This window comes from Nothoprocta perdicaria, unplaced genomic scaffold (assembly GCF_003342845.1).
Source record: "Nothoprocta perdicaria isolate Ctin4 unplaced genomic scaffold, notPer1 scaffold_232, whole genome shotgun sequence".
Lineage (NCBI taxonomy): Eukaryota > Metazoa > Chordata > Aves > Tinamiformes > Tinamidae > Nothoprocta > Nothoprocta perdicaria.
Genome location: NW_020455458.1, coordinates 695,981 through 723,574, shown reverse-complemented (window position 1 = coordinate 723,574; position 27,594 = coordinate 695,981). Strand labels below are relative to the sequence as shown.

General features: G+C 42.9%; 1 protein-coding gene across 12 annotated transcripts in view; it reads right to left on the bottom strand.

Moving 5' to 3' along the window:
- Positions 1 to 27,594, bottom strand: part of DLG1 (discs large MAGUK scaffold protein 1) — a 122,042-nt gene that overhangs the window by 63,192 nt on the left and 31,256 nt on the right. For 5 of the 12 annotated variants that reach the window (XM_026039515.1, XM_026039516.1, XM_026039517.1 and 2 more), the window contains exon 4: positions 18,628 to 18,792. In XM_026039515.1, the coding sequence (XP_025895300.1) occupies positions 18,628 to 18,792 (165 nt within the window). Of the gene's footprint in view, positions 1 to 8,982; positions 9,208 to 18,627; positions 18,793 to 27,178; positions 27,371 to 27,594 lie in introns of those variants that run through there. The other 7 variants (XM_026039526.1, XM_026039527.1, XM_026039525.1 and 4 more) reach the window with 3 other exon arrangements.

The following is a 27,594-nucleotide window of genomic DNA, read 5'->3' as shown; positions in this document are numbered from 1 at the left end:
AACTGCTTAAGTGCTGGTTCTGCAACAAGTCATAAGGGGCTCAACSTAAGTTACACATAGAATTTACTTTACAGTGTTTATTGTTTAAAGAGAATTGCAGAAAGGGTAAGAGTGGAATTATAAGCAGTAAAGCTTTCAGCAGTTTTGGGTTCTAAATAGCTGTTTAAATGAATTTTATTATATTTTGGATCAGAAATTGTGATATAGTTTAATACTCTTCAAGTTACAAACCTTATTTGATATTCTGTTTCTTTTTATACAGGAAACATTTATTGCCCTGATCTGTAGTGCATCATATTCTACTAAGCTTTCGAGATAATTACATTAATCTCCTTTAAAATTCAGCTTTCTAGTTCATCCATATCAGTTTTTCTATATTTGTTTAGCTTCTGTTCCCCGACTTGGCATTTAGATGCCTTTTCCCACTAAATAAACAAGCTTTCTGGCTTCAGAAATCTATGCCCATATATTTATTCATAGTCGGTGATCAAATCATCRATGTCCTTCTTTTGGAGAAACCAAGCAGAGCTTCTGAAGTTTCTCRTTTTAAAGATGGTCTTCCTGAGTGCAATGTTGGGTTACAAGCCCCTGAAACAAGTTCCTGAAAACTCTTTCCTGACCCATCAACATCCTTTCCCAAGCCAGGATTTCAAGCTGGCTTGAAAAGCTGTCAGAGCAGCACCCAAATTTTATCTTTTTCCAAAGATAAAATTGGCTCTTTTATCACCTATTACATCACACTGCACATTCAGATACAGCTAGTTAATTAAGATAGCTACAATTTACTTGGTAAATTAATCTTACTTTGGAGGAGCGCTGTACACGAAATATCCAAGCAACGTTACCCCTCCTCCCTTTTATCCAGCTTGTCTTTTACCCAACCTAGCCCCCTTTCCTGGGAGATGGGTAACACAGACTGCTTGGCTAAGGGAAAACCGGGAACAGAGGCCAGACTTAAACCTCGTTCCATTCCCCTCTCCTGGGGGAAACACCGAAAGTCCTTGTAAAAGCCTCATACAACTGCACTGCTACTGGCCTTCAAAAACAATGTTATCTTTCACATGGAGGTTAAAAAGTTAATGGCAAATTAAAAGAAAGTTAAAAACCCTTTTAAGTTGCCTACAAAGGCATAGAGAAAAAAAATGGATGAGTGTTTCTATTTTGACAGTGTTAAAAACAAATTCTGATCTATATTGTCCTGTCCTTTTTAATAGTTGTAAGAAATAAGGGTAAAGTGATGAGGTTTTTGTTAAACCATTGTGCAGATGCACCCTTTCACAAAAAGCACTGCTGCAAGAAAAACTTGCAAYATGTACTGAAACAATAGCTTAATGGAGCAATAAGCAGAATATTGGTAGATGCCAAGATGAGCATATCAGAGACGAAACAAGTCACAAATCTGCTATCTAGACACTATATTAGTTCAATTACACTCTAAYGTGCAGCCAAACGTTTTTTAAAAGAAAAAGGAAGAGAGGCAAATGCACAACTGAGATGAGATGCAGTGCAAGCCGGGGACAAGAGAAGCGYGATATGCGCAAGGAGATGAAATCCAACACCAGCCAAAGCCACGTGGAATAGCGACAAACAGCAGAGACATCCTGGGGGAATCCCAACTGGAAGGCAGGGCCGGAGTGCTTGTGCTGGTGGCAGAGAGGGGCGGAAGCCATAACGTGGTTGTGATACAGGAGGTGCCCTAAAAATTGCAATAGAAGAGGGTTGTCATTCCCTAGAGCTGGGGCTTCCCAAGTTCCTCCCTCTCCACCTCATCTCTCCAAAGGAAAAGGTAAACAGTCAAACTTAAATGCATGKYAGCACAGATCAGATCGCTGGCATASATGTTCTCAGAGAACAGAGGTCAGTCTTATCTGTGAAACAGGGATCAAAACATCACAACTTCAGCACTTCCTTCAGAAGCAGCTTCCAGGAGGAAGTATTTGTAAAATAGGAACGTGCACTGTTTGCATGGCTCGAGAGCCAGAACACACCACTGGGCATCTTCTATCCAAGCCCAAGCAGCTACCAGAGGACACACAAGCCACTGGCAAGCAACGGCCATCTGCAGGGCCAGTGAGTGTCCCAAATGGACACAAGAGCAGACCACAGCTTTACCAGGACATCCAGAAGTTACAGGCATTTTTCCTTTGGTGTGGAATACTGCACCAGGGAAGACTACAAGCCTAGTTATTTTGACTGCTACAGACAGGGCATTTGCTGGTGCCAGTCTGGGCAACACGAGAAGACAGTTCCTCAAAAGGGGCACTTGCTAGGTGCTGGTGGTGGTGCTTCTAAAAGGCTGCATGGAACTCAGCTTCAGGGTTGCAGTTTTCTGGGCTTTGCTGGTACAACCTTAGGAGGCCGTGCTGTGAAGCAGTGATGTGATGTGATTCCTAACCTTTTCACAGGAAATGAAACTGATGGTCTGAGACTGCTGGTTTAACATGAACCCGGCACTGACCGGATGGCTACACTGACCGGATGGCTACATCCCTCTCGGGGCCTGTTGATACATTTGATCCTGTTACTCTTCTAAGGGATGTTCCTGTGACCAACACTGTGTCCTTTTCAATCTAACCCTGCTAAAACTGCATCCATGGTTTGGTTAGCAGTGCACCTGCTGTTCCAACTGTCATCTAAACRATTTATCTTTGCTTCCAACAAGAGATACCTTTTAGTGTGCCTAAACTTACMCATGAAACTACACATTCCTCACTGGATTGAAACTGGGAAGACACATGAGGTGAACAGTACCTTCCTCAGGAAAGGAAAACATGCACCAAGCAGGTCAGTTACGGAGCTACTACATGATGGGCAAAGGGGCGATCTACTCTGTCACATTTCTCCTCCTTCACAGATCTGTCAAAGCAACACACGTAAAACCAGAAACGCACTGGGAACACCTCACAAAACGCTTGTACTTGAAGTTCAGCRAGCAGCAGCAGGCCAAACACTGTTCTGATCTCCTCACTTAGTATCAAGCTATAAGCAACCGCAGTACACCACACCATGTGGGTCTCAAATATCTCATCCCACAGTAGGCAACAATCCCCGTTTCATTTATGTTATTCTACCACCTCTCCAAGACCAGTTGGTGTCYATTTAAGTGAGGTTCTTAAGGAGAAGCATAAAGCATATCAGGGACTATGAGCTTATCTGGTATTCAGGACTGTTTACCTGGTATTCAGGATTGTTTACTCTTGGGTAGGACCATTTCTGAGCACTGCTAAAGAATTTTGATCAAGGTAAAAAAGAATCAAATGTTAATACAGAAAGAAAACCTATAGAAAAAAATCATTTTCAGGAAAAAGGAAAGATCAACAGCATACTTCTTTGGCCCAAAATATTAAGAAGCGATTGTTATCCAAGAAGACACATTCAAGTACCTCCTCTGTTCTGGAAGACAGGGATCAAGCACAGGCTGCMGCAAAGGTTCTAGAAAGGGAATTTATTCTGAAAAGAGAATGCATAGGCTACATCCTGATCATTTTTCAATTTATCTGTACGCAGCAATACAACAAACTCTGCCRCAGTTCCTAGAGAGGCTGGATACAAAATTTACCAAGATTAAAAAAGACTAAAGAGTTAAGAGTTAAAGGAGATGCGGATATCATGTCAGTCCTCAGGCACAAATGCAGATCATTCTGAAAAGATGAAGTCATGTTTTCTAATAATATCCAAGACACTTTTGCTGCCTTAATGTTTTAGGACTAAAAGAATCATCTTCCACATCTTTAATCATAACAGAGTTCTTGACGTTGTAGACCAAGGCAGAGCAGGGCGAGGAGGGCACTGCCTCTGGATTCGGTGCTTCCAGCAGACGCTCATTTGCTTAACTGCATTAACCGAAACACGCCGAGCAGCTCTGGCAGCAGAACAGAAACGCTCTGCTCCTGGAGCTGGGAGCTGCTTAGTGAGCTAGGGAAAGACACGCTGGCCTTTCAAAGCACCYCATCAATGCAAGCCTCAACTGAGAGAGCAACTAAAACCACACACAAAAAAAAAGTTAGTGAGATTATAACTGACCTACAGAGTCCTACCTCGCTCAGGGGCTTCCATTCTCTGCGCTTCACAGAGTGAGACGCTGTTAGTCCCCCCGAGGTGGCTGCTGGGGCCGAGGAGGCTGCGCTGCCAGAGGCTTCTCCACCGGCCTGGCTTGAAGGTTCCGAGTCTCGGGCACAGCGGAGACAGACAGCGCCCAAAGCGGCCGTGCTCCAAAAGCAAGACACTTTGTGGCCCCTTTTTCTTGGCTTACCAGATTTCTGGCTCATTCCAGCAAACCTAATTTTCTTGAGAAACAGTGGAATAGAAGCATGAAGAAAGGCTGCAATCAGCTCTGAAGCGAGAGGGGAGGACACGCAGCCCAGAAGCCCTGCAGCTGCGGTGCCCGGGCAGCCCCAGCCCTGCTYGCCGCGCGCAGCGGGTCGCGCCTCGGAGCCGCTCCGCGTGCGCCAACACCGACGGGACACGCGCACGGCCCCGGCTTCAGGAACGCACCGGCAGCTGCAGAGCAGCAACGGCGGCCGGCAACACCAGCCAACACCATCCACATGATACCACCTCAACCAKGACATGCATTTTTAAGATTTATTGATTTAAAAAACGCTTTTAAAATCACATTTGCCTTTTTAACTGGCAAGAATACTTCACCACATTGGGAAGCCRATACTCATCTCCACCATATATAGCTAAAAACAAAGTGTTTACAGCAGAAACCCAAGGTTTCAGAAACAGCCACTTGAGGCCTGAATTTAGATCGTCAAGTATTTTGTACAGCCTCATTTCAGTCTATAGATCCRAGCACACAATGCTTTCCTCTCAAAGCATTTCTGTTTTTATCCTTCATATAATGCCATCTTATGGGAAATGAATCCAGAGGGCCAGAATTCTTTTTACTTTTAGATGGATTCACATTGCTACAGATGTGATATAATCACAGCAAAACTAAGACAACCAAAGAATTTAACATATCTGAGYTCTTGTTTAAAATTCAGGAATTGCTCTGTCATAATTAAAATCAACTTTGCAGATACTATTCAAAGCTGTTTCCTTAGGTGCTAATTACAAAGTCAACAGCAACACTTTTGCCTAGGCAATGCACATTTAAATTTTAAACTCAGGAGTTTAAAGACAAGTAAAGATCTGCATTTAAAAAGAAAAACATGTTCATAGTTCTATGTATTAATGAAACAGTTACTATTTTTTTTTCTTAGCAGTATCACCTGTTTAAATTCATAAGATACATGAATAATAGTTTTAAAATTTTWARATTTTAAAAAATCCTGCAAATCGAAGAACTTCATGCTATGCAATAGCTAACATAATCAAGTCCCATTTTCACTTACAAACTTGAGGGAATGCTGGAGCAATCTTGCAGCTACACTGACATTTAATATCTTTCCCAAAATATATTATTAACTAACATCTCCTGAGAGTAAGTTATTTATTACTTAAACTACTAACAAATGTGCTTAGCTTATATTTAACTTTTAGCTGCAGTTTCTTCCTGCAGCAAGTTCCTCTTTTTTTTTTTTTAATGAAGCTTAATTTTTGCTTAAGTCACATAACTACACCAGAATTATTTATCTCATCTCATGTATTCTTAAGCATGTTGTAGGGTCTATATACCTACAATTATATAAACATTGTAACATCTATCAAGAATAAAGAAAGAATGGGGAACACTAGCGTAAGAAAAATCACATTTGCAATTCCTGAACTATAAAACCTTAGTTAAGAGAAAGAGGCAGCATAAGCACCTGCTTATTTCAACTATCATTTAGATGTGTTTAAAAACYTTTTTTCTTGCCCAATTATATAAAACTTATGCATGTTTGAACTGTGTTCATGGTATGACAGTGAATTAAATTTTTCCTATTAATATTCTAGGATCACTTAAAAAATGAATCAGGACTTTAAAGGGAAGATCCAAAGAAACGGACTGCCTGACCTCAATCTATTGGCCAAAATTATTTGATAAAGCTCTGAAAGGTGGCGTTCAGCTTTTTCACAAAAACCCCAAAGAAATTAGTGAAAAAATGAAATTAAGAGGGTTTTCTGCTGATTTATTTTTATTCCAAATATATTTTTAGAGATAGGCAAAAATAAGAAGTAGAAATCAAGATGGCATATTCAAAGAGCTAAATGATTTTACAGCATATTCAAAGAGCTAAATGATTTTACAATATCAAACACCTCTAGTCCATTATACTCCTTCACCTTCCGGCAACACCATGAAGCCACTGCTGGAGGAAGTGCTTTAATGCCATGCGAGTTCCATGCAAACCATGACTTCCAAGTCTGAAGTGCAACATGGGCCAAACTTCTACCCAGAGCTGAGGTTCATGGCAAGACCCTGTATTCACCAGCACCCCAAGAATGGATTTCCAGAGCTCGAGGAAGACTTTAGAGAAGAGCAGAGCAGCGGCTRGCGCTGGACTCCTGCGGCTGCTGCTGCAGCCACGCATCAGTGCGGGCACCTTCAGTGYGCAGGCGGCGCTTCATGGGGCCCGGCCTTGCTGCTGCGGGTCTGTTCGCTCCCTTTATTTCTCCTACCTGAATGTGAGGAGTATATTGCTCAATTTGCTGGTAGCATTAAAAGAGAGGTGATATGAGCAAATAAAGCAATTTCAATGCTTGGAAATGAATTACCAGTTTGGGGGATTCTGCAGCTTGTTAAAGGATTCCCTCCTTGCTCGCACTCCAGGCCACAAGACCAACAACTAGTGCTTGAGCATAAACCCAGCGGTACCCATGGTGCCAGGAGTGCTCTGGTTTCCACCAGCAGCTTCCTCCTCACCTGCACCGGGTGTGAGGCCCCTGGGCAGCCCGTGCCCTTCCCCAGGGCCTGAGCCAAGGCACTCGCAGGCATCGCTGCCCTCTCACCGCTGCCAGAGCCGAGACCTGCAGCCCAACCCAGCTAGCCAAGGAAACACACGGACAGCCAAACTGGGCACTATCCAGCAGATTCCYCCAAGGAACTCCCAGCACAGCAAGGGAAGCCAAAGGCTAGTATTTTAAGAGCCATCCATTTGGTTCTGCACATGTTAAGAAGCCTGAAGCACGTGTACATAAAGCTTGCCACCGTAAGCACTTCTCTTAAGCCTCACTACGYGAACCGCTATTTATTATTTGGATGCTGCAAAGCTGGAAGAGCTGGACTGCAGTGAGGTGATGGGAATGGCTCTTAGAGGAGCAAATCCAAGTGGCCAAGGATTTGTAGGCTGCCGCCTCGCAGGACAAAASCTGGAGAGCTGAAAATGAACTGCCCTGCAAGGGGCAGTGTGAAACGTCTGCCCCTGTCAGACRGCAGCACTGCCCGCCTGCAGGCAACAAGGCTGCCAAAGGCTCTTATCTTCCACGGTACTGTACCACAATATGCCATTTAAGCTTTTACAACCATTTCRAAACATTACATGTTCTTCCTCCCTCTATTTGACCACAAGCATACTTAAGCTTTTTATTTATTTATTTATTTTAAATGCAAGGACCATCAGACTTATGACCAAACAATTCTGGCCAAGGAGAAAAATAAAACAAGCAATGAGATATTCTCAGAATCACAGATTGGGTCTGAAAAGACCTTAGGATGCTCATCTGGTCCAGTACAAGAGGACTACTCACTACTACACTAGGCACCAAGTTTCTGGTCCTGTCTGACTGGTCGTGTCTTCGTGTGTTCCAGGATTGCATGTTCAGACATTAACAGGTAAGTGSAACTATAATATTTATTCAGAGAGCTACTACTGCTCCTTCTGCCAAAGAAAAACAACAGTACCCAAAAGGTGCTATGTCTACTTAAAGTAACTTATGTTTGTATAACGGCTCATGACRAACTACAGGATCTTTCTTCTAGTCATATAAATTTATGACAATAAGCAACTAAGGAGCCCTCTATAAAAAGTCCTCCTGTTCACCGTTTATTCTAAACTCACAAACAAAAATCAGAAAGCAATAAGTAGCTTCCAAAGGAAGCGCCTCTTTAGCATCTCCGAAATAGTTTGCAATACAGCAGACCTAGGAATATTTTATTGCTACCACCATTTCTATAAACAGTATTTTTTTCTTTCTAAAATTTTCTGCAGCACTCGGGTTAAAAAAAGGAGTACCATACATCAAGAAAGTTCTTTTATTGGCTAAAGCTGAATTCAGCTTAACAAAAAAATGTAGTTATAAAATCTCAAAGAATTTGGATGCCACRTTTTTCCATATATCCTCCCTTTTAGCATTATTCACTGACACAGTCATTTGCTAACAACATTTGTAAGTTTAAACTCCTCTTAACATCCTTGTTCTTCAGAACCCTGCCCAAATTTGCRGGCTTCAGGGAGAAGCAGGAAAGGTAGGTTTGATTTGCAGTAATGATCAATAAAAAAATAAAAACAGCATAACAGGTTCACCATAAAGTTGCAAAATGTAACGCCTTTATGATCTTTGCAGACTAACATTAAATGTTTATTCTATACGTAAGACATTCCTTTTTGTTATAGATTGCCTGCAGCCAAGAAAAAAAATTAAAAAAAAATCACAAAGATAAGAGTTACCAATTAGAATGGGTGCTCTATACTTTCAGACTTTAAATCTTTTAATCCTTTAAATATAATTTCTTAATCAAAAAATGGTATTTGAACTGTCATCTTAAGTATTACATCATTGAATTTCGTACTAACTACTTAATTCCCCTCATGGGGTAAAATGCAAATACATTTTTCAATACCATTAAAATACCTCATGATTAGATTTACCAGAAGCTCCCTACTTGCAAAATAACATTAAAAGAGCCACCTCTCATTCAAGCATTTTTGTTTTCATGCATCCCTACCAAAAATTATCCCGAGCTCTGCAACCTGAAAACGAAAGCAGGCAAAGACCCCTCCGTGCACCGGAGCTAACGCAGGAGCACGCACACAAAAACACACGGCTATTTCTGCCCAGCAGCAACCAGAAAACATGCAGACACGGCAACTCCAACAAGTGACATATTACCTGGGTGGAGCTGGCAGCCACAGAAATACAGTCAATGAACCCCCGTCTCCGAGTGAAAAATGCCACTATCTGCTGCCAGCGGGAGGGCTCGCTCCGCAGCTCCTCCGCRGAGCCCTTCTTTGCCCACTGCTTGTGCTTGGGGCCTACCGAGCTGTGGCTCGAGCTAGTGTTTCCCCGACTGGCACGGGAATAGAGGAGCGTGTTATTTCCGAAAATGTAATTCATCTCTGCGGCTCTGCAGGTGGTTGCCAGGCAGTCTGACTTCCCTACCAGCTGCTGAGTGGTGAATGATCAGGAAAAAAAAAAAAAAAAATTGCAGATAGAATTACAGCAGCAGCATTTGCAAAGCAGGAAAACAGAATTCTCGACAGCTGATGCTGCTTTTCTTCCAAGCTTTTCCACCACCTACATCCTTCCCCTACCTGCAGTGGTTCCAGAGGATGCTCATTACTGCAATATTAATTATAAAAAGCAACAAACGTTTCTTATTTTTCCTTTTTCAGAGCCCTCGGCATGGACAGCTTGTCCTCTCCTCCCAGCTGTAGGGGCTATTCAGGAGGAGCTGGGAAGCAGGTACCCTCCCGTGTTACAGGCTCCCAGCTCCGAGGATGCCCAATTACAGTTCCTGGGTGGAGAAAGCCCGGATCACAAATTCACAAGTTTTAGTCACTGCCTGTAGTAAGATCCAATAGCATCTTCTCACTGCTTACATAAATTATAAACATGAACTAAACAAGACAGGGAGGCAAGCAGCGTAACTGCATCTATTCACCGACTCCGTCTTGGTGAAACCCTTCCTCTTAAAAAGGGGCCTTAACACGATATTCAGAAGCAATATTCAGAACAAAAAGGKTTGCTATGAGGTTTTTTCTCCCCTTTTTCTTGCTTTCCCTCCTTATCACACGAGGGGAGTATGGAGGAAGGGAAGAGATCCTCTGTAGCACAGCAGAGACATTTTGTGCTGCAGATCAATGGATTCTAAGGGATTTTATGAGTCAGCAAGAAGACGAAGGCAATTAATGTGAATCTGCAGCAGTCACGGCTCTGTTGTCCCAATCCTATGACTAATGTGACATGATCATATCATCTATTTCCAACATCAGGTCTACGAACACTTTAAGAAGCATTATAATGAGAACATGAGAAATACATTTGTTTCTAATGCAGCTCAACTGGATTTCTCAGAAGTGCATGGATAGGCAAACAAAACAAACTTAAAATAAACCTAAACTCTGCCCAAAATGATTTTTTTCCTAATATTCATTCATTATTTTTTTCCATAAAAATACTTTGATTTGATGCAGATTACAAGACCATTCCTGTGTTTTTTCTGTGCTCTCTGCAGGAACAATAGAAGTCTTGGGGAGTGATTATCTAAGAGACTACTTAGAATACAAGTTACCTCAACTCATGATGTGCATTTTTGGGGAAGTTACCCAATTCCCCCACATACCTTTTTTGCTGCAATACACTCTTCTGCCCAACAAAGCTTTAGGGAAAGCTTACATCATGGCATACACAAAAACAAGTACATTAAAACTGTAGTAGTAAAGAGAAATACACCATTTACTAAGTCACTAATATACCTTAAGAGTGAAACACATTGAAATACCTGGAARGCATCTTCCAGACTGACCTGAGGAATACTGACAAAATACAGAGGCTCGGCAGTGCTAATCAGCAAGTTAAACAAGGACTTGTGGAGCCCTTAAGGCTCTGTTCATAAGACAGTTTACGGAGGTACAGAAATCTCTGAAACAAACTAGACTGCCCATTTAAGAGGAGAGGATTTTTTTTTTAATAGAGAACTTTGTAACACTGGGATGGTATCCATACGTGTAATTATTTTGGAACAGGCAGAAGTGCAACTGCCTGTCTTTAAGGGATGCAAATTTGACATCTTGATGTTCTGGAAGAGATTATTTTTCTTCAAGATTTCTGTTGTCAGCAGTCACAGAGATGTCAATAGCAACACAGATTCCTCTCCCACTTCCCCTGCACCTGAACACTGGAAACATCAGCATCTTTTCTAAGCTCCATGAGCTACACGGTTTGCAATGGGAGCACTGGCSCCGGGACCTCCCAGCCTCGCGGCGGGCCCGCTCCGCCACACGGAAGGCTCTGAGGAGTTTCCAGAGACGCTGCTACACGATCTGCAATTGGCAGATGAAAAAAAGGACTACTCAGTCCTAAACCAGAAATTTGAATTCTATATACATAAAAACATCTGACAAAATCCTCTGGGATAACCTAGCTTGCCTTCCTATAAAACACAAGTTACAGGCCTAATTTGTTGCCTTTAAAGGCAGTTTTACCACAAGTGCCACGTGCTCTAGGTGCATAGCTAGGCTGTAAAGGATGATCCCCATCCATCCCATCAGTGACCTGTGGTGCCTCGACAGAAATACTTCAGGTATCAGCGCTCCGAAAGAAACAGGTCTGAAGTCTCCTGAAAGCAACGAGCAAAGACAGAGCTTTTTTTTTGCCCCCCTTTTGATGCAATGAGAGGTGGAAATCCCAGCAGGGCTGTAAGGARGGCATTAGATCATCTCCCTGAGGACACAGGAAAGCCTGGGGACACTGCACAGGTATTAACGGCAGGATTTGGGGATGTCCAAGACGCTGCAGTTGCCGCGGTCTGTGCAAGGAGTAAAAGCAGCACCTGCACTCCAGGATGTGGGGCCTGCAGACGTGGGAGTGCCCGCCAAGAACTCTGCACATACAACCAGCAGTTTCAACTACAGGACATTTGGAAGAGCCGAAACACTCAAAAATCTCATGTAATTTACCTTAATATCCTGTCGAACAGGATAACAGATAATATGTATCCTTCATATAAAAATGTTTGAGAACAACCTAAATGCAGGCAAGAAATTTTTTTTGGTGTCACTTGCCTTTTATTTTAATAGGTAAAGACAAAAGAAATATCTACAGCTAAATTAAATGCTTAAACACAAGGTTTAACAGTAACTTTCCAGGCAAGAAAAGGCACTACCTATCTTTGTTTTCGGGGTAATTTTTTCTTTATAAAGATTTCAGAAATCTACGCTTAAATTAATATTTACTGTCCTACACTTAAATATTTACTTGTCCTAACAAATGTAAGCCTATTAACAAGCTTATGCAATATCATGCCTCTAGTGCTCCAAGCCAAAGTCCAGGAACATGCTACTCCAGCGGGACACTGTGGAAAAGCCCTGATTAACCCTTTGCACTGCGAGATGGCAGAGTGCCGAGTTCAGCACCTACTTGAGACACAGGACCAAAAATCTTCCCTCCGATCAAGCCTAATTCACACAGCCAATAACAGAGAGCATTCTAGTTTCAAAACAAATTTGCTGGCACAATTATTCTAGAAAGAGGCCTTTCTAGCAAAAATACTGAGTGTAGAAGTTAACTGAAGAGCTGTCTCCTTGCACCTCAGACTACTTACCAAGCAGTGCAGGCGGAAGCGCCTGCTCTTCCGGATGCTCCTCAGGAACCTCCTGCCCATCCTTTTGGCATGCCACACCGACACAAACATCCTTGTTTACTGCAGGTTTATTTATATTTTATTAATGCAGCAAAAGGAACCCAACTGCATTGCGAATTCGGAGGGAATGAAGGGTATAACCAGTTGCTAGGATGACTTGATGATTAGTGTATCTTAAGTTAACGTTTGCATTAATCCACATTCCATCTGTTACAGTTTCTCTTTGTCTCTGCTGGCAAGTTGTTGAGCAGATCCATACTTAGAAGGGCCAGATTTGATCAACTACTGCTTAACATGAAATGAGAACTAACAGCTCTTGACACATTCGTATRTGTGTCATTTGGAGGAGCTCTAAAAGTAGTAGCCTACCTAGAACTTGGGCRAGACATTTTGAGTAGAAATTGCAGAGCTCGCCCTGCCAACAACAGACAAAGGTGATACCAGCCCTAAAATGAATACTGTAATGATGCACACAAAACCCCAAGTTTTTATTTTTGTTTTACAATTTCTACTATTCCCCTATATAATGTCCATGCAAGTCAGAGGACTGACTTCCTAAAGATGTAATGAAGTTTCATTTAGGCAAAGACAACAGATTGCAAGTTCCTTGCAGATTACAAACAAATGCCAATCAGCCTTCTAATTCCTAGATAGAAAGTGCATCTTCATGGGAACCTTGTCTAGCTGCTCAGAGAGGGCCAGTTTTTAGGAAATAATACAAACAGGCAAATGTATTGGGGCAGGTGGAGAGCCGCAACCCCTTGGGCTGCTGGCCCACATTGAACGTGCCTTTGTAGTTCCCCAGACTAAGAACAGTGACCCTCAGTACACAGACTTCTCTGCTCACCTAATGAAAAGGGAGGTCTATTTTAATCCAAATTACAAAGACATTTGATCAAGAGTTTTGGCATGAGGGGAGATTAATGGAAGCTATTAATGTTATTAGAACAAGATTCAGTGTCAGAGACAAATGGTTCTTTTGCATTAATGGAAGCMCATGGTACATATGCACACATACATGTAAGCAGCTATTTCCCATATTTATTAATTCAAAATAATTAATAAAGGTCCCTCCAGCTGAAGAGAAAGGGCAGGACACAGGGAACGTGAGCTGTGATACCTTCTGGCCACATCCARGAACCAAGAGGCCATCACTGACTGAAGGATTTCGAGTCAGAGGTTGAAGGGAGATCACTCCATTTAGGGGCAGCCAGGACACCATCACCTGCTAAGTTTGATCTAGGAGATAAYCATTTCCTACTGATCTTCACAATTTTACTCACCATGACTTACGTTTTATTGMCCTCTGACTCAGCTCTTTCCCAAAGTGAACAGACTGATGTTTCACTGTACTGCTGCTCCGGGTCTCTGCTCTTAACCTTCTCTAGGAACCACTTCCAGCTGGATGCACCTTCTGCAGTAAGCAGCCAGACACAGTCCTCAACATGCCAGAACACTGCAGATTTCCACGACACCATTTTCACTTCTGTTCCCTACTGCATCTCCAGACATACCCTGTATTCCTTTTCGCCTTTGAGTCTGCAGATGATTTGCCATTAACCTATTCTAACCCATAGCCTTGAGCTCTCATTCCCCTGGGAAGATGAAATGAGAAGACCTTTTCTTTCAAGATCCTTCTTGCAACCTCCCATTCATCATGATTACTTCTCACTGTTCACTTTCCCCTTTTCTGTTTTTTTTGTTTGTTTCCCTTTTTAACCCAATTAAACCATCTARACTTTTTCCTTATTCTGTGACTGTTTAATACCTCTAAGAGCTTTTTTCAGGGATTCCTTTATGAATACATAAGAAAATCTGGAATCCTGCATCAATGAGATAAACTCTAAGTATATGTTCAAACAGATCAGCAGGGCCAAACTTCTCTACACAACTGTCTTTGCCTCCTCTTTGTACCTTTACCCCTGGGTATTTGCTGACTCTACTCTTTAGAGAGAAAAGGCTTTCTCAGGATAGAAACGAGACTGACTGAGCTTTCGCATCCCTTCTGGATGTCCATAAAAAAGGACTAGCCTGACCAAAGCTAACGTGGAAATTCAAGGGTCTTTCAGATATGAAAGACAGCTGAAACAGTGAATTCTCTAGAGCTGCAAGTAAAAAGAGAAGGGCATAAAGCAGAACAGAGGCTCCATTAATGAGCAACTGAAGGCAGCACCTTGCTGCATCTTATTAGGGGTATTTTCTTTTTTTCTTTTTTATTTTTTCCCCCTTCCTATGCAAGCTGCACCTGACAGTGTAAATTCCCCTAAACCCAACACTGCTGGGCAAAGGGAAAGATAAAGCAGAGGAGGACACTGACCTGGAGCAAAGCTGCAGGTCTAAAGCTACTCAGCTCCTTATCAGAGAAGCCTAGGACCTATTACCAGATATTTCCCCTAGGAAAGAGATTTCTGTAATTAAAATTTCTGTAATTAAAATTTTGGAGCAAAACAGTCTTCTAGCTCCACAGGGGACACTACTTCCTCTTAGTTTAAAATATCTCATTGTTTAAAAATAGAAAAGCATCAACTCAGTTATATTTATTGCCAGAATATTAAGTCACAGATTCTCCTTACTGAAATAAGTTTACATAACCACAAGAAAACTCCAACATTGTGCTTTAAATGAGCAAGCAACATTAGTTTAGATGTCAGAGTCTAAAACATTCGAAAGAAAATTTTTTGCTATAGGAAACAAGGGGGTTTGCTGTTTTATATGAGACCCAGGTACGCTGGCAGAATGTAGTAGTGCTCAAGAGAATAAATGGTCTTTGAATGAGATCAAGCAAGCAGCTGCTAATGAAGAAGGTGAATCACGGAGCTGCCTGCACTGCTGTGTTGCCTTTTCCCCACAGGAGTCACTCGTGCAGTGATGCTCAGTGCTCTGAATACACACACAGCGTGCTGAACCACAGAAGGGCCTAGTGCMCTTCGTTTCACAGCATGAACACAGCCAACAGTTGGGTGGGTAAACACAACCTCCACACCTCTGCATTGGGAACGGGCCACTCCTCAGGGGCAGTGACTGCACCAGGCTACACTAACGATGCCAAGTGCAACATGTTTTAATTAGCTTATGGCTGTGCTCTCGTGGTCAGTCAGTCCTTTAAATTTTACTGTGCATCACAATTAAGTAATTTCTAGGTACCTYATTAGCCTAATAATGCCTGTATAAATGCTCCAACCAGAGTACATATGTCCTGCAGTTAATGCAGGCTATCTGGTAAGACATCAACCAAATGCAAACATTCTCCTCAGACCCTTTAAAGACTGGCATTATGGTAAGAAGTTCAAGAGAAAGCTGCAGGAAGGATATAATTGAAGAAAAGAGAAATGAAGGGAGCGCTTGGGATCAGCGAGCCAGTCCCCTCYGACCCCAGGCAACCTCACCACCCTTTCCTTCATCAGCTCACCAGCTGCTTCTGAGCTTCTCCAAGAAGCAGGCTCCGGCACATTTTGGGTAGGAAATAGATATAAAGAAACTGAAATCAATATTGTAATAGTAAGAGTTTATCAGAGAGCATCTTTATCTCAAAGGATAAAGATGAACATTTATTACATCAGTCATGCTATGTCTCTCAAGTGCCTGACTTTGTAGCTTATATATTATATTTTCACTTTAAAATGGAGCTGCTGTATTACAGGTGAAAATAAACATAATAGCCTCAAATAATCACACGCAATGTACAAATATAGCAGAGAAACATACTATAGTCCCAATCAAGCTCTCAACTTAAATATTTAATACTGAATTGCCTTGCTACATCTTAATAGAGAATAACAAACAGTGCAACTTGTGCATGACATGAAAAATACTTTACATGAGGCACACTGCAATTTAGGACAGATATTTTTCATCATGTTCCCTCTGACAGGCATGACCTGTCACTTTAAAACCATGTAATAGCTTTTCCTCTAGACTTGTCACCTCGATAGGAAACTCCAGCTTCCACTTCACAGTTAGGAACTTACAGGGCATCCTATCTACCAAAGATTCAGCTCAGAGCTATTCAATTAAAACAAACGCTAAACTGAAAGAGGCCAATCTGAAGGTAGGGCAGCAAGCGACACTCAGTGGCACAGCTGGAGTRAGGAGCCCTTCCTGCAGGCCCAGCTGGTGGCCCCTCTTGCCAGCCCTGTCTGCTGGACGGGCACCCAGCACTGTCCTACGTGTCCCAGTAACCRGGGCTGCCCCGCGCTGGGATGGCAAAATTCCCACGGGAGAATCTCACACTTTCCACTACAGCACAGCTGGAACTAGCAGCCTGCCTGCCTGGAAACATCCCCCTAAGTGTGCACAACAAAGTAGCAAGGAGGGATTTGCGGCTTCGATACTTTCACTCTCTGGAGGATTCTCTCCCATTCAACATTCCCACACTGGTCACAGAACTGCTCCATACCACAATGCTAAGCGGGAAACGGAGGACAAGGATCCTCCCAGGTCGGATCTGCTTCTCTGATGCCAGGTTACACAGCTCTTGCCCTCTGTCAAAAGGGTCAACTACCATCAGTTACTGGATACTTCATCTACACCGTGATAAACRGAAATATATCTACATATCCCTAATTTATAGGGAATGGACATGTACTCGTCCTCTTAGTAACTGGAAGCTGCTCTTCGAGAATCACGCTAGAATCGAAGCAAGCTGCAAAAGCTGATTTAAGGTGCATGACACTGGATGCTTTTCCCGTAAGGACAAAACCTAGACCAGGGACTAAGAGGCATCTCTGCTTATGACCAAGGCCACTCCTATTCTGCATTTTTGTTCTACACCATCAAGGACCTCTACGAGAGCACCAGAAAGGCTGTTTCTGCTGCCCTCTACAGCACTTTTAAAAAACTGCATACAACCATAAAGCAGGATTTGCATTTATGTCTGTTCTTAACTCTGTACCCAAAGCTACAGATGCATTTAGTACTGCTGTTTTACAAAACAATTTCCCCAAAGACACTTTTTTTTAGGGTTAGGGTACTAAAATACAGAGAAGTGTAAGACAYCTAGTTTCCTTATGGAAATCTAAGAGTGAATATAGCTAATCAAGATCTTGTCCATCAACAGAGCTCAAAACACAGTGTAAGAAGCCCACCCAGAGCTACTGTTCCTAAATATATTTTCAACTAATGCCAAAAAACATGCAGAAATCTCTCGCAGATTGTTAGGCCAAAAGGAAGAGATGACCAGTGATACTAACTGTAATAGAGGAACCTTGGGTATCTCTAGTATATTCAGGACCAATTTCTAACTGCATTTATTCCAACACTTAGCAAATTATTCCCTAGACAGAAGAAACTTTATGAGCTGAAAGGCATTTCAGTCTGACAGATGGGTGTCTTTTTCAATATTAGAAAGGTTAAAAACAAAGAAAAAAGCAGCATGTTCAATACCAACACGAGCATTTTTTAAATCCTGAGAAAGCTAGAACAAAGATTATCAAACAACCATCCAATCTGTTCCTCTATAGAGGACTTACAAGCTCACTTACAAACAGTTAGTACATGCCTAAAGTTCTTCCTTTACAATCAAGATCTTCCGAAAACTTTAAGTTCAGGGCAACTTATTCGTACAGTCCTGTTGCACTGTTACTTTACACTGCAGATTTCGCTCATGAGGAACAGCCCAAGGCAGCAGCAGGCCCTGCTCAACTACCAAATCTCAGACCAATTCATGGAACTTCGTTCTTGGACCCAGCATCACGAGACCTGCCTGTCACAACCCCCAGAGCTTCACACGTTGTGGCCACTAAGTTTTTGAAACAGTCTTAAGGTTTCTGTTTTTCAGGATACAGCCCAATATGCTTCACGCCTGAAGAGATATTTAATATTTACTTTATCACACTTTTCCTATAGATGCTCAAGTAAAATATTTGCTAAAAGCAAATTTGGAACTAGTTATACTAGATCCTTTTAGAAACCCCGAAACCCTGCTGAACAACAACAGCAGTGCCCAAACACAATCGCATCCAAGACCTTTCCACTACCTAGATTTGTTATCTGAGTGCTTATGTGATGTACATTTTTTTGCCATGAACCCTGTACAGAACTTCATCAAAAGCTTGAACACCTGCAAAGTGGATTTTACAAAGGAACCATTCTGTAAAAATAGAAGTAAACGCATCTGCTACAAGTTTCTTCCACAAACTATGTTGTCATAGTAGATACAAAAAARAAARGCCTACCTTTACTGGTGAAATATGAGAGTGAGAAACAAATCCATGTACATTCTCGATCTGCGACAGGTTCTTCTCAGACACGTGAACAAGCTCGGGACCCGTCACCTCATTGCCCATGTGYGGGGAGCTGTGCTCCTGGGGCGGCGTGTCCTCATCCTGGTAGCGGTACTTCTGCAAAACAGGCCCGGGAGAGGATCAGCCTCCTTGTACACGGCAGCTGTCCCCAGCTCCCTCTTCTAGAAAGCTTTTCCTTTCACTTCTTATAGTGTAATGCAATGAAAAACATTTTGTTGTTAAAACAAAAGTTAATAGTCAACAGGAAAATGAAAAAATCAAGTAACGTCAAGCCATTTTCAATCATTTACATACATGTTTGTCTGCCTTAGGTTTCAGTTGTTGGTGTCCCAGAGAAGTTTGCATATATACTTTGTCAAATGGGAAGGTTTATGAAATGCAACTTAATTTGACATTTTATTTCATTGAAAATACATAACATAAACAAAAAACCTCTGTCCAAACACAATCTCTTCATGGACAGGCTAGGAGACTACTGCTTACAGCACCTCATCTTTATGGCCATACAAATATGTTACCCCCATTGTACAGACATGAAAAGTCAAACAGAAGGAAAGCTACTCATTCCAAAAGAGATTCCTAAGAAAGATTTCAGTTCCATTTATCACAYTGCTTCATTTTTAGTGTAAGTTTTAATACCCCAGTATTTACAGAAAACCACGTACAGAGCCTTATGGCTCACTTCAGTTCCTAACAACAGATCACAACTGGCTCCAACCTCAGTAGCAAGTTAGCTTTGACATTTGTGCTTATCTTCTGGAAGAGACAGCACTACTCAGAAGAACAGAAACTTGCAGTGCCAGCTCGTTATTTGCAACCCCATCAGCCTCTACAGCTTTTTCCCACATCAATCAGCAAGTCTGCCAAAGTTGTTTTTTGATCATCACCCAAAGTCTTTTATGGGTATATATACACATATATATAYACATATGTATTTTTTCAGTGTGTGTATAGATGCATGGATAGAGCTTCTTTTAGCCAGATCTGCTGCTCTGAGATCAAGATTTCAATCTTGATAGACGCTACTCTTCTGAAGTGTTAGAACCAGCGAGGCAGGGGCAATATGAGCATCATCCCCATAAACACCGGCCAAGCAAAGCACTGCTAGAAGACAAAAGACATCATTCCCAAAAGGAAAGCGACAGCATCAAGACTCTCTCAAAACACTTCCAGACCTAATTAACAGGATGGAAGAGGAGAAATGGTGAATGCTGACAGCTGTGCAAGGCTGCAATCATCACTCAACAGTTTGATTTTTCACATCCTCAAGGCACAGGTCTCTCGAGATGACCCAGCAGCCTAGCAGCTCACCAGGGACAGAGGATACAGCCTCCCTTCCTTTCCTTACAGCAAAGGAATGGTACATTGCTCAGCATTYGCCTTTTTTCAATCAACTATTTTCCACATGCTAAAAATATTTGATTTATTTTTAACTTGCAAAATAAAGGAATGACAGTAGCTGCAGCAGCAATCATGTTAAGCATCAGAAATAGGAAAGAAAGGATAGTGTTAGGCAAAAAGCACAAGCAGGCACTTCCACTATCGCACTCCCTGTGATCCAGCAACCAGGAGAGAAGCCTTGGAGCCGCAAGGAGCACAGAGGAAGCAGGAATTCCACCCTGCCTGGTTGCTGCCTTCCCTCAAGGGACATGGACTCCACTGTGACCTGCGATGGCCCCAGCAGACTCAATCTTAGAGTTGACAGCCAAATACAGGACGATGGGATCTCGAGGTGGATTCATTTCCCAATTCAGCCCTGACAAGATTCCCATCACAAGCTGTAATAGGCACACAGGTTGAAAAGTAAGAAAAACTTAAACACACAAAATGAACATCTACTTCAGGGCAATTAAGACAAACTTCTATGGAATCAGAACACTTTGAGGCTAAGCCCTGAGAACTCCCTTGATTTTTTCTGAAAGCAGATCCATATATTAAGGACAGTTATTTGGACACTCCRAAGTGTAATGAAAGAGTCTCTAGATTTATTTGAGAAAAGTTTATTTACCAAGATCCAKCTACTCTATTAGTGCTTAATAGAACAGATTATGCACGATGTTTTACTGGCTAAGCGTGTCATTATAATTTAGATGAAGAATARAAAAAGCTGTAGTGAAGGAATTTCTCTCATAGGAGGCACTGACAAGGATTATAACCATCTCAGATGAAAAAGAAAATAACATTTTAAAAGTGAAATTCTAATGGTTTCTGATGCACTCTTCAAGACCAGAAAAGGCTTCTCCAAACAATCAAGGTCACCTTGAAACCGTTCAAAAGCTTCAGAATTCATATTTAAAATAGCCCAAAACAGCCATGATAGCGTTTTAAAGAGCAAACAGGAGATGAGGACATGGGATGCACAGAAACGTAACATTCCCAGTGCTGCTTATTCGGAAAGATCCCAGACTGCCCGCCCCCCTACACACGTGTCACGTAACGGCCACAGAGCCCAGGCCACGTGTGTGCGGGCACGGAAGCTTCAGGCTGCTGCGCTGCCGAGGAGCAGCCCCCGCGTCTCTGCCCCCTGCCCTGCACAGCCCCCTGCCCGCCCCGGCTCCTGCTTCCCGTGGCTTGGAGGCCGGCCGGGTCGGGCAGCCAGCCCGGCACAGCGGGGAAAGCCGCAGTATTAATTTCCTGCTGCTCTAATGCCCTCAAGTGGCTCACAGCAGGATGAGACACGAGCAGGGCTGGCAGCACTGAGAGAGGGGCAGGAGAGGAGCCCGAGCCCCACAGGAGATCACTGCCCTGCTCACAAGCGGAGCACTCGTGTCCCTGGTGCAGCTCTGCAGCCAGGGCCGTGCAGCACGGCCAGGGCCAGCCCAGAGGGAGTCCGGAGCCGCACGTGGCCTCACCGGCCGCCTCGCTGGGACCTTCTCCAGCAAAGCCCGCAGCTGCAGCCAAAAAACATAACTCTAAGAAGCTTTGCAGACTCCTCTGCAATCATAGTTTAAAGTGCAAATCCCTCACATGCTGAAGATTTGTCATATATCCTGACATACACTGTCCTGAAGGCTTCAGTTGTGGGTTTATAGGTGGGTCAAAATGCAGTCAAATTGCTTCTTTTCTGACACAACATGTTCACCGGGACTTCTAAAAACCATCCAGGCAAACGGTAGGTTTCACCCCCAACGGGTTAYGCCACACTATTCTGTGACTGGGTTAAAAATTATTTGCTGGTGATAAAGACAGAAAATAATTAATAGAGCCATGCTAGTTTGCATGAGACCTCACCACAGGGATACCCAGTCACCCTGCAAACTGCCCAGGCCCCGGCCTCATGCCAAAGTTCACAAGCCCAGCAGTTAAAAACTCATTAAAAATGGACAAAAGGATCTGCAACATAATATGGAGAACAAATAAGAGATTTTGTGGAAATTTCACAAAGCTTTTCAAAATACAAGATAGATAAAATTCATAATGAAGAAAAAATGCTTTAATAACTCATTCAAACAGCGATCTGGGTTTATTCGGTCTGAGYCCGTGTATATATTTTACATGGAAAATGGTTGAAAACAAACCCAGATTAGTGCATAATCTATTCTCGGGAGATTATCAAATTGTGGTTTTACATTTTTAACATGTTCCCCTAATGAAAAGTACAAGAAGGAACCCAAGTGAATAGGGCCTCCCGCAGAGCCCTGTGCCTCAGAGCGGCAGCACCCGGGCACATAACGGGGCACGTGASACTGAGGCCGTACAGAGCGTCACACGCGCGGGAAAGGAGCCCGTCCGCGAGGCAAGTGTGTCCGCAGCTGCCTGCTGACACAGTAACAACGGSAAAGGCGGCAGCATCTGCAGCTCTCTTCTGGATGGGACGGGCACYGAAAGCCCAGTCATGTTAAAAGCACAAATTAAGCCATGTCTTACATGATGGGACATTTGGGAGCATTGTGTTTTGTACATACACAAACGTGGCAAGACATATTTAATATCTGAATGAGAGTGAAACCATTTTTAAAATGCAAACCAAAACTTGGCCTTCTTTCCTGGAGAAAAGGTCCTCTTCTCCAAGTAAAAAACTCTAAGCCAAAGTCAGGAAAACATGTGGGCAAACTGCACAGCCCATCTCCAAGCTTTGGCTTTCCCAGCACAAGTCAAGCCCCCTTGGCTTGGAAAGAGAACAAGAATAAAGCAGTTATTAACAACCAGAGATAAGCATTCCGATTTGAGAAATAAATAGAAGGTGGCAGTATCAGATTCTCTCTGATACAACAAGACTGTGGTAAAACATTATGGTTTTAGGCCATGGGTATGAGCCTCTCCAAATTTAATGCTTGCTCTCACCAATCCTGTATAAAATTTTAACTAAAAATAAAACTGAAAGGGCCTTTCAAAAGATCTTCCCAGCAATATAAGTCAATAGGAAACAGGGCTTTGCATTCAACAGCACAGAGCTCCTGGGAAGCAATACTGGAAAGCAATACATGGAAAGCAAAGGAGTATAAACATTCAAATACCTGCAATTCGTGCAAAGCAACTGTCTCCCAAAAAAACAAACTTTGCTACTTGGACTTTCAGACACAGTTTGGACACAGTTTTTGAGGAAATCAGCGCCAACAATTTTGGCATGCGAAGGCAACTATTAAGAGAAYGGCTGCAGAACGTCACAGAAACAAAGCCTCCAGCACACCAGAAGCGATCCCAGCTGCTGGCATACCCTCCGTGAGCCTCAGGATCCTCTGGCGCAAGTGCTGGATCAGCGACAAGCCAAGTGCCTCAGAAGAGGCAGCACCTTCCTCACCAAGGAAGGCAGATGGACATAAAGCCACCAGTCCCAGCCAAGCACCGGCCCACGTGCAACTCAGATATGTCCCAAGGTGCAGCTATGAGGCACTGTCACACTAATGCAGTGTCACACTAACACAGGGGGCAAGCGCGCAGGCCAGAACCAAACACAGAAGTCCTATTTTCCACATGCTTTCTTATCAAGCACAGAATCAAAGTGTCATTTCCAGATCTGCATCCTYTCGCGCTCTCACTTAAGGATAGGTGCACAACAGCAAGTTCTTTGTATCATGCTCACTATTAAATACAAGTCATCTTGACATTTTCCTAATAATTGAATAAAAAGAGGGAAAAAAAAATAAGCTTTTTTTGGATTAACATTTTTAAAAAGACTCCCAAGAAACTAACTGAGATGGAGGCATTTCACACAGATAGGTCTGCAAGTAGATTGATTTGACATTGTCACATTAATGAAAGCGAAATCAAACGGGAAGCATGCACACTGTCAGACTGCAGGGAATTCCAGCTATGACTATTTGTCTGCTTTTTCCAGAAACATTTGCCTTGGGGGTCAGAGCTTTCTCAAAATTCAAAGCTCTTAAAGGAATGCCTTCATGCCTGCATCTAAGGCATCTTTCTGTGGCATCTTAGCCACTATATAAAGTTTATACTCTGAATTAGTACAGCTAAATCCATCAGGAAGTATATAGAGAAGGACTAGCCCACCCTTCGTCCTCCCAAACCCATCATATTTCCCTGTCAAACACAACTCACTCACCAGCTCATTGCTGCTTTCTTCTGAAAACTGCACCTTGTAGGCAGCACAGAAAAGCCCGTACTCCCAAGATCCCGTTTTGCTCCTTGTTTCCTGTGTCATCTTAGAACATCTATCACAATGAATTAGCTCCCATGTCAGGTACCAAAGGTCAGATTTCCCATTCGGCAGTACATTCGYATGTCGGATTATTCTGCATTCACCCACTAACATTTGTGCCTCCCTCTCAAACGAGGAATTTGGGAGCTGTTGTAGAATGGCCATTTACCCCACAACTGGTACAACTGTAAGAACTGGGGGGCTTATGAAAAGCAAATAAAGCCCAGTTGCAAGCAAATAACTATTTACATAGTTAGGTGCAAAGTCTGTGGTTAACACGAGAGACCTGAGTGACAGAAGAGACATGCTTAAGTATGTTCAGGACTTCTTGACTTAGCATGGAATTTGGCATTATATTTTAAGCCTCCATAAATGACATACTGGATGRCATGAAGTATTAGGTGAGAAATGAGAGATGCTTTTATTCTTTTAAAAAGTCCAGCACTTTCAATAATCTCTTCTATTCTCAAGCAACACCTCTGTATTTCCTTTTAATAAGACAATAAAGGCTTCTAAAGCAAAACATAGCGCTTGAACGCCACAGACATGGGAAACAGCCTTTAGATGCAATTGTGTTCTCCTTCGGAGGCTTCAGTTTGTCGCCTCTTGCATCAAGTGGCTCAGAAGATGCTAATTTGGTCACAGTGTCATATCAGGATACACACAGACAGTGAWAAAGGTAAGTGCCATGGGAATGCTTCCTCTCACAGGCATCCGGAAACACTATCCCAATATAAAATAAGTGCAATAACAAATATAGGGGAAAGAAATATAGTATTGTGCATTAATTGTCCATTCTGGCATATCAAGGGCTAAGACACTTGAAACAGCAGTCAAGTAGTTAATATCCTTTTCACATGGTCAGGAAAAAAAAWTAGAAAGGAAGGAAAATAAGGTATTCCTATAAATATCTGCAGGAGATCTGCTTTTCCCTGCACGGCAAGGACTGAACAGCTTATTCTCCATTACTGCTCTGTACAGGCAGCTGTTCAACATATGTTGTCATTGAGACATTGACCCTTCGGTTCTCAGTATGTCACAGCATTCAAAACCACTCCACCTCAGAAGATAAGGGCATTTTAGGGTTAATGCAGCACAACTTGGCTATTTCTCTCTCAAATAAAGATAAAAAACACTCAAAATCTGACTCATTCCAGCAGCTCAGAATTATTTAAACCTACAACCTTCAGTTCTTTTGGTATTTGCATGCTATGAAGTCTCCAAAATTATGCTGGTTGTACATTTTTACTGGATAGAACAAAAACCTCACACTTAAAACAGCCAGAGAAGCAAACATTTCTTTAAATGCTATTAAAAACCCYCATTGCCCTCTGGGTACCATTTGCCTGCGGGAGTTGCTTCCGTGTCTAACACTCTATACCCAGAGGAAGCTACGGACTCTGCCGGCAAGGGGGGGTTCCCTCAGGCTCCCATTCCCAAGAGCCATTGCCGGGAATGGGGTCAGGCACCCCAGGGCTGCACCCACATCCCACAGGGGCCCCCAGCTGCAGCACATCAGGAATCCTTAATACACCCGACTATTAAAATTAACTCCATGTGTGAGGATGGCGGCAAATGCAACCCTTGGTTGCACCAGACACAACGACTGAAGAGCCATTTCTGGATATTTTCAGTTTGCTGTTTAAGTGAAGAGCATCTCTCATCTGCAGTTCAAATGGCAGAACTAAAAGCCTGTTTTCACCCTTACTCCACATGGTTTCTCCCCCCCCACAAAGTCAAGTTTTACACATGAGAATGTGTTCTACCTAATCTACAGTTCTGTAAGAAAAAAAATATATAATTTTACAGCAGTTTCCAGTTTGCAACAGTAAATAGGTGTGTTTACAATTAAAAATCTTTGAATGCTAGAAGGATAAGTAGATAGGGGGAAAAAAAAGAGCAAGTGATCTCCACTGGAAATGAAGCATTCAGCTTTAAATTTCACAAAACATCATTCACACTGTCAAGAGATCCACAAAAATTCAGACTCCTCCCTCTCAAACTAGGTAGCATTTATGCAACATGAACAAGACTGMTTTATATATGCATACATAAACCACAATATATACTGTGGTTTCCACGTATAAAAAGAAATAGTTTTATGTATATGAATTTTAGCTGCATGTATATATGCACACAGACACGAAACTGTTTAGCAGAATTTTGGGGTAAAAATCAACACTGCTTTGCAAAATGCAAAATAACTTCTGGAGGCCAAGATTGCTGCATCTCAGCCTCAAAGAAACTTCACACACATAACAACCCATTTTAAGGAGCCATTCGAGCAGTTGGGCTTCCCCTCATGTCCCTCACATTATCTGCTGATTTTCCTGAAAAAGCATTTTTGACATGACATGGAATATATTCCATTTCCTACCCTAAAAATGACCAGATTACATGTTTTATTACTCTAAAGCCCAARCAGCTGATTTGGTCTGAAGATGACTAAGAGCCCGAGGGCACCGTTAAACCCAAACCTGCCACTAGCAATCGCTTCCCTCAACATGATGTCAGGAGGCATCTCCAGCTCCGCATTTCCGYGCAAGTTCCCTGTGTATTTAATTCTTTACAGCCGAATAAAATGAAAGCCAAGTGCAATAAACTGATTACGTGATGATTAATGCTGATTAATGGGGAATGACGACATTTTACAGGCAGCACTCGGTAAATTTGAAGCGTTGGTCAAAGGGATCTTTAACCAGCAGGCACAGTAATTCCTTACTCCTGTCACAAGCACCGAGAGCCCTGTAAAATCACCTAATGCTTGGAACAAGACACACGCTATTTACCTGAAATTTAAGGCATAGATGAGACATAGCGACAGTCACCGATATGACACTAAACTTGGTCCCTGTTTCCAGGAAAGCCCTTCCACAGACCCACCTTGCATCCAAACATGAGGGATAACGTGTTGTTGGTGCACGCCACTTTACAGTGGCAGAGCATCGGCGAGAAGCAATCCAAGTTTTTGATGCTCGGTGACATCTTTCCAGAGCCCGGGCACCTCAACCGATCCGCGACCGAGATTGCGGAGAAATGCCTCTGCGCCCGCCGCTTGCCGCCCRGCTCGGACATTTAATCCAGCTCCATGGCGCTCTCGGCACAAATAGGTGGAATCCTTCACGGGGAAAAGGCAGCGGTAAGGAAGCTTCCCATTGGAAAAAGCGCAAAAACGAGGAGCGTGTCCATGAAAGCGGCAGAACCCGGAGCGGGGCGCGCGGCGCTGGGGGGGCGGCGGGGGGCGGCCCCGGCGGGGCGGGGCGGCGGGCGGCGCGGGGAGGCTCCAGTGCGGGAGGCTC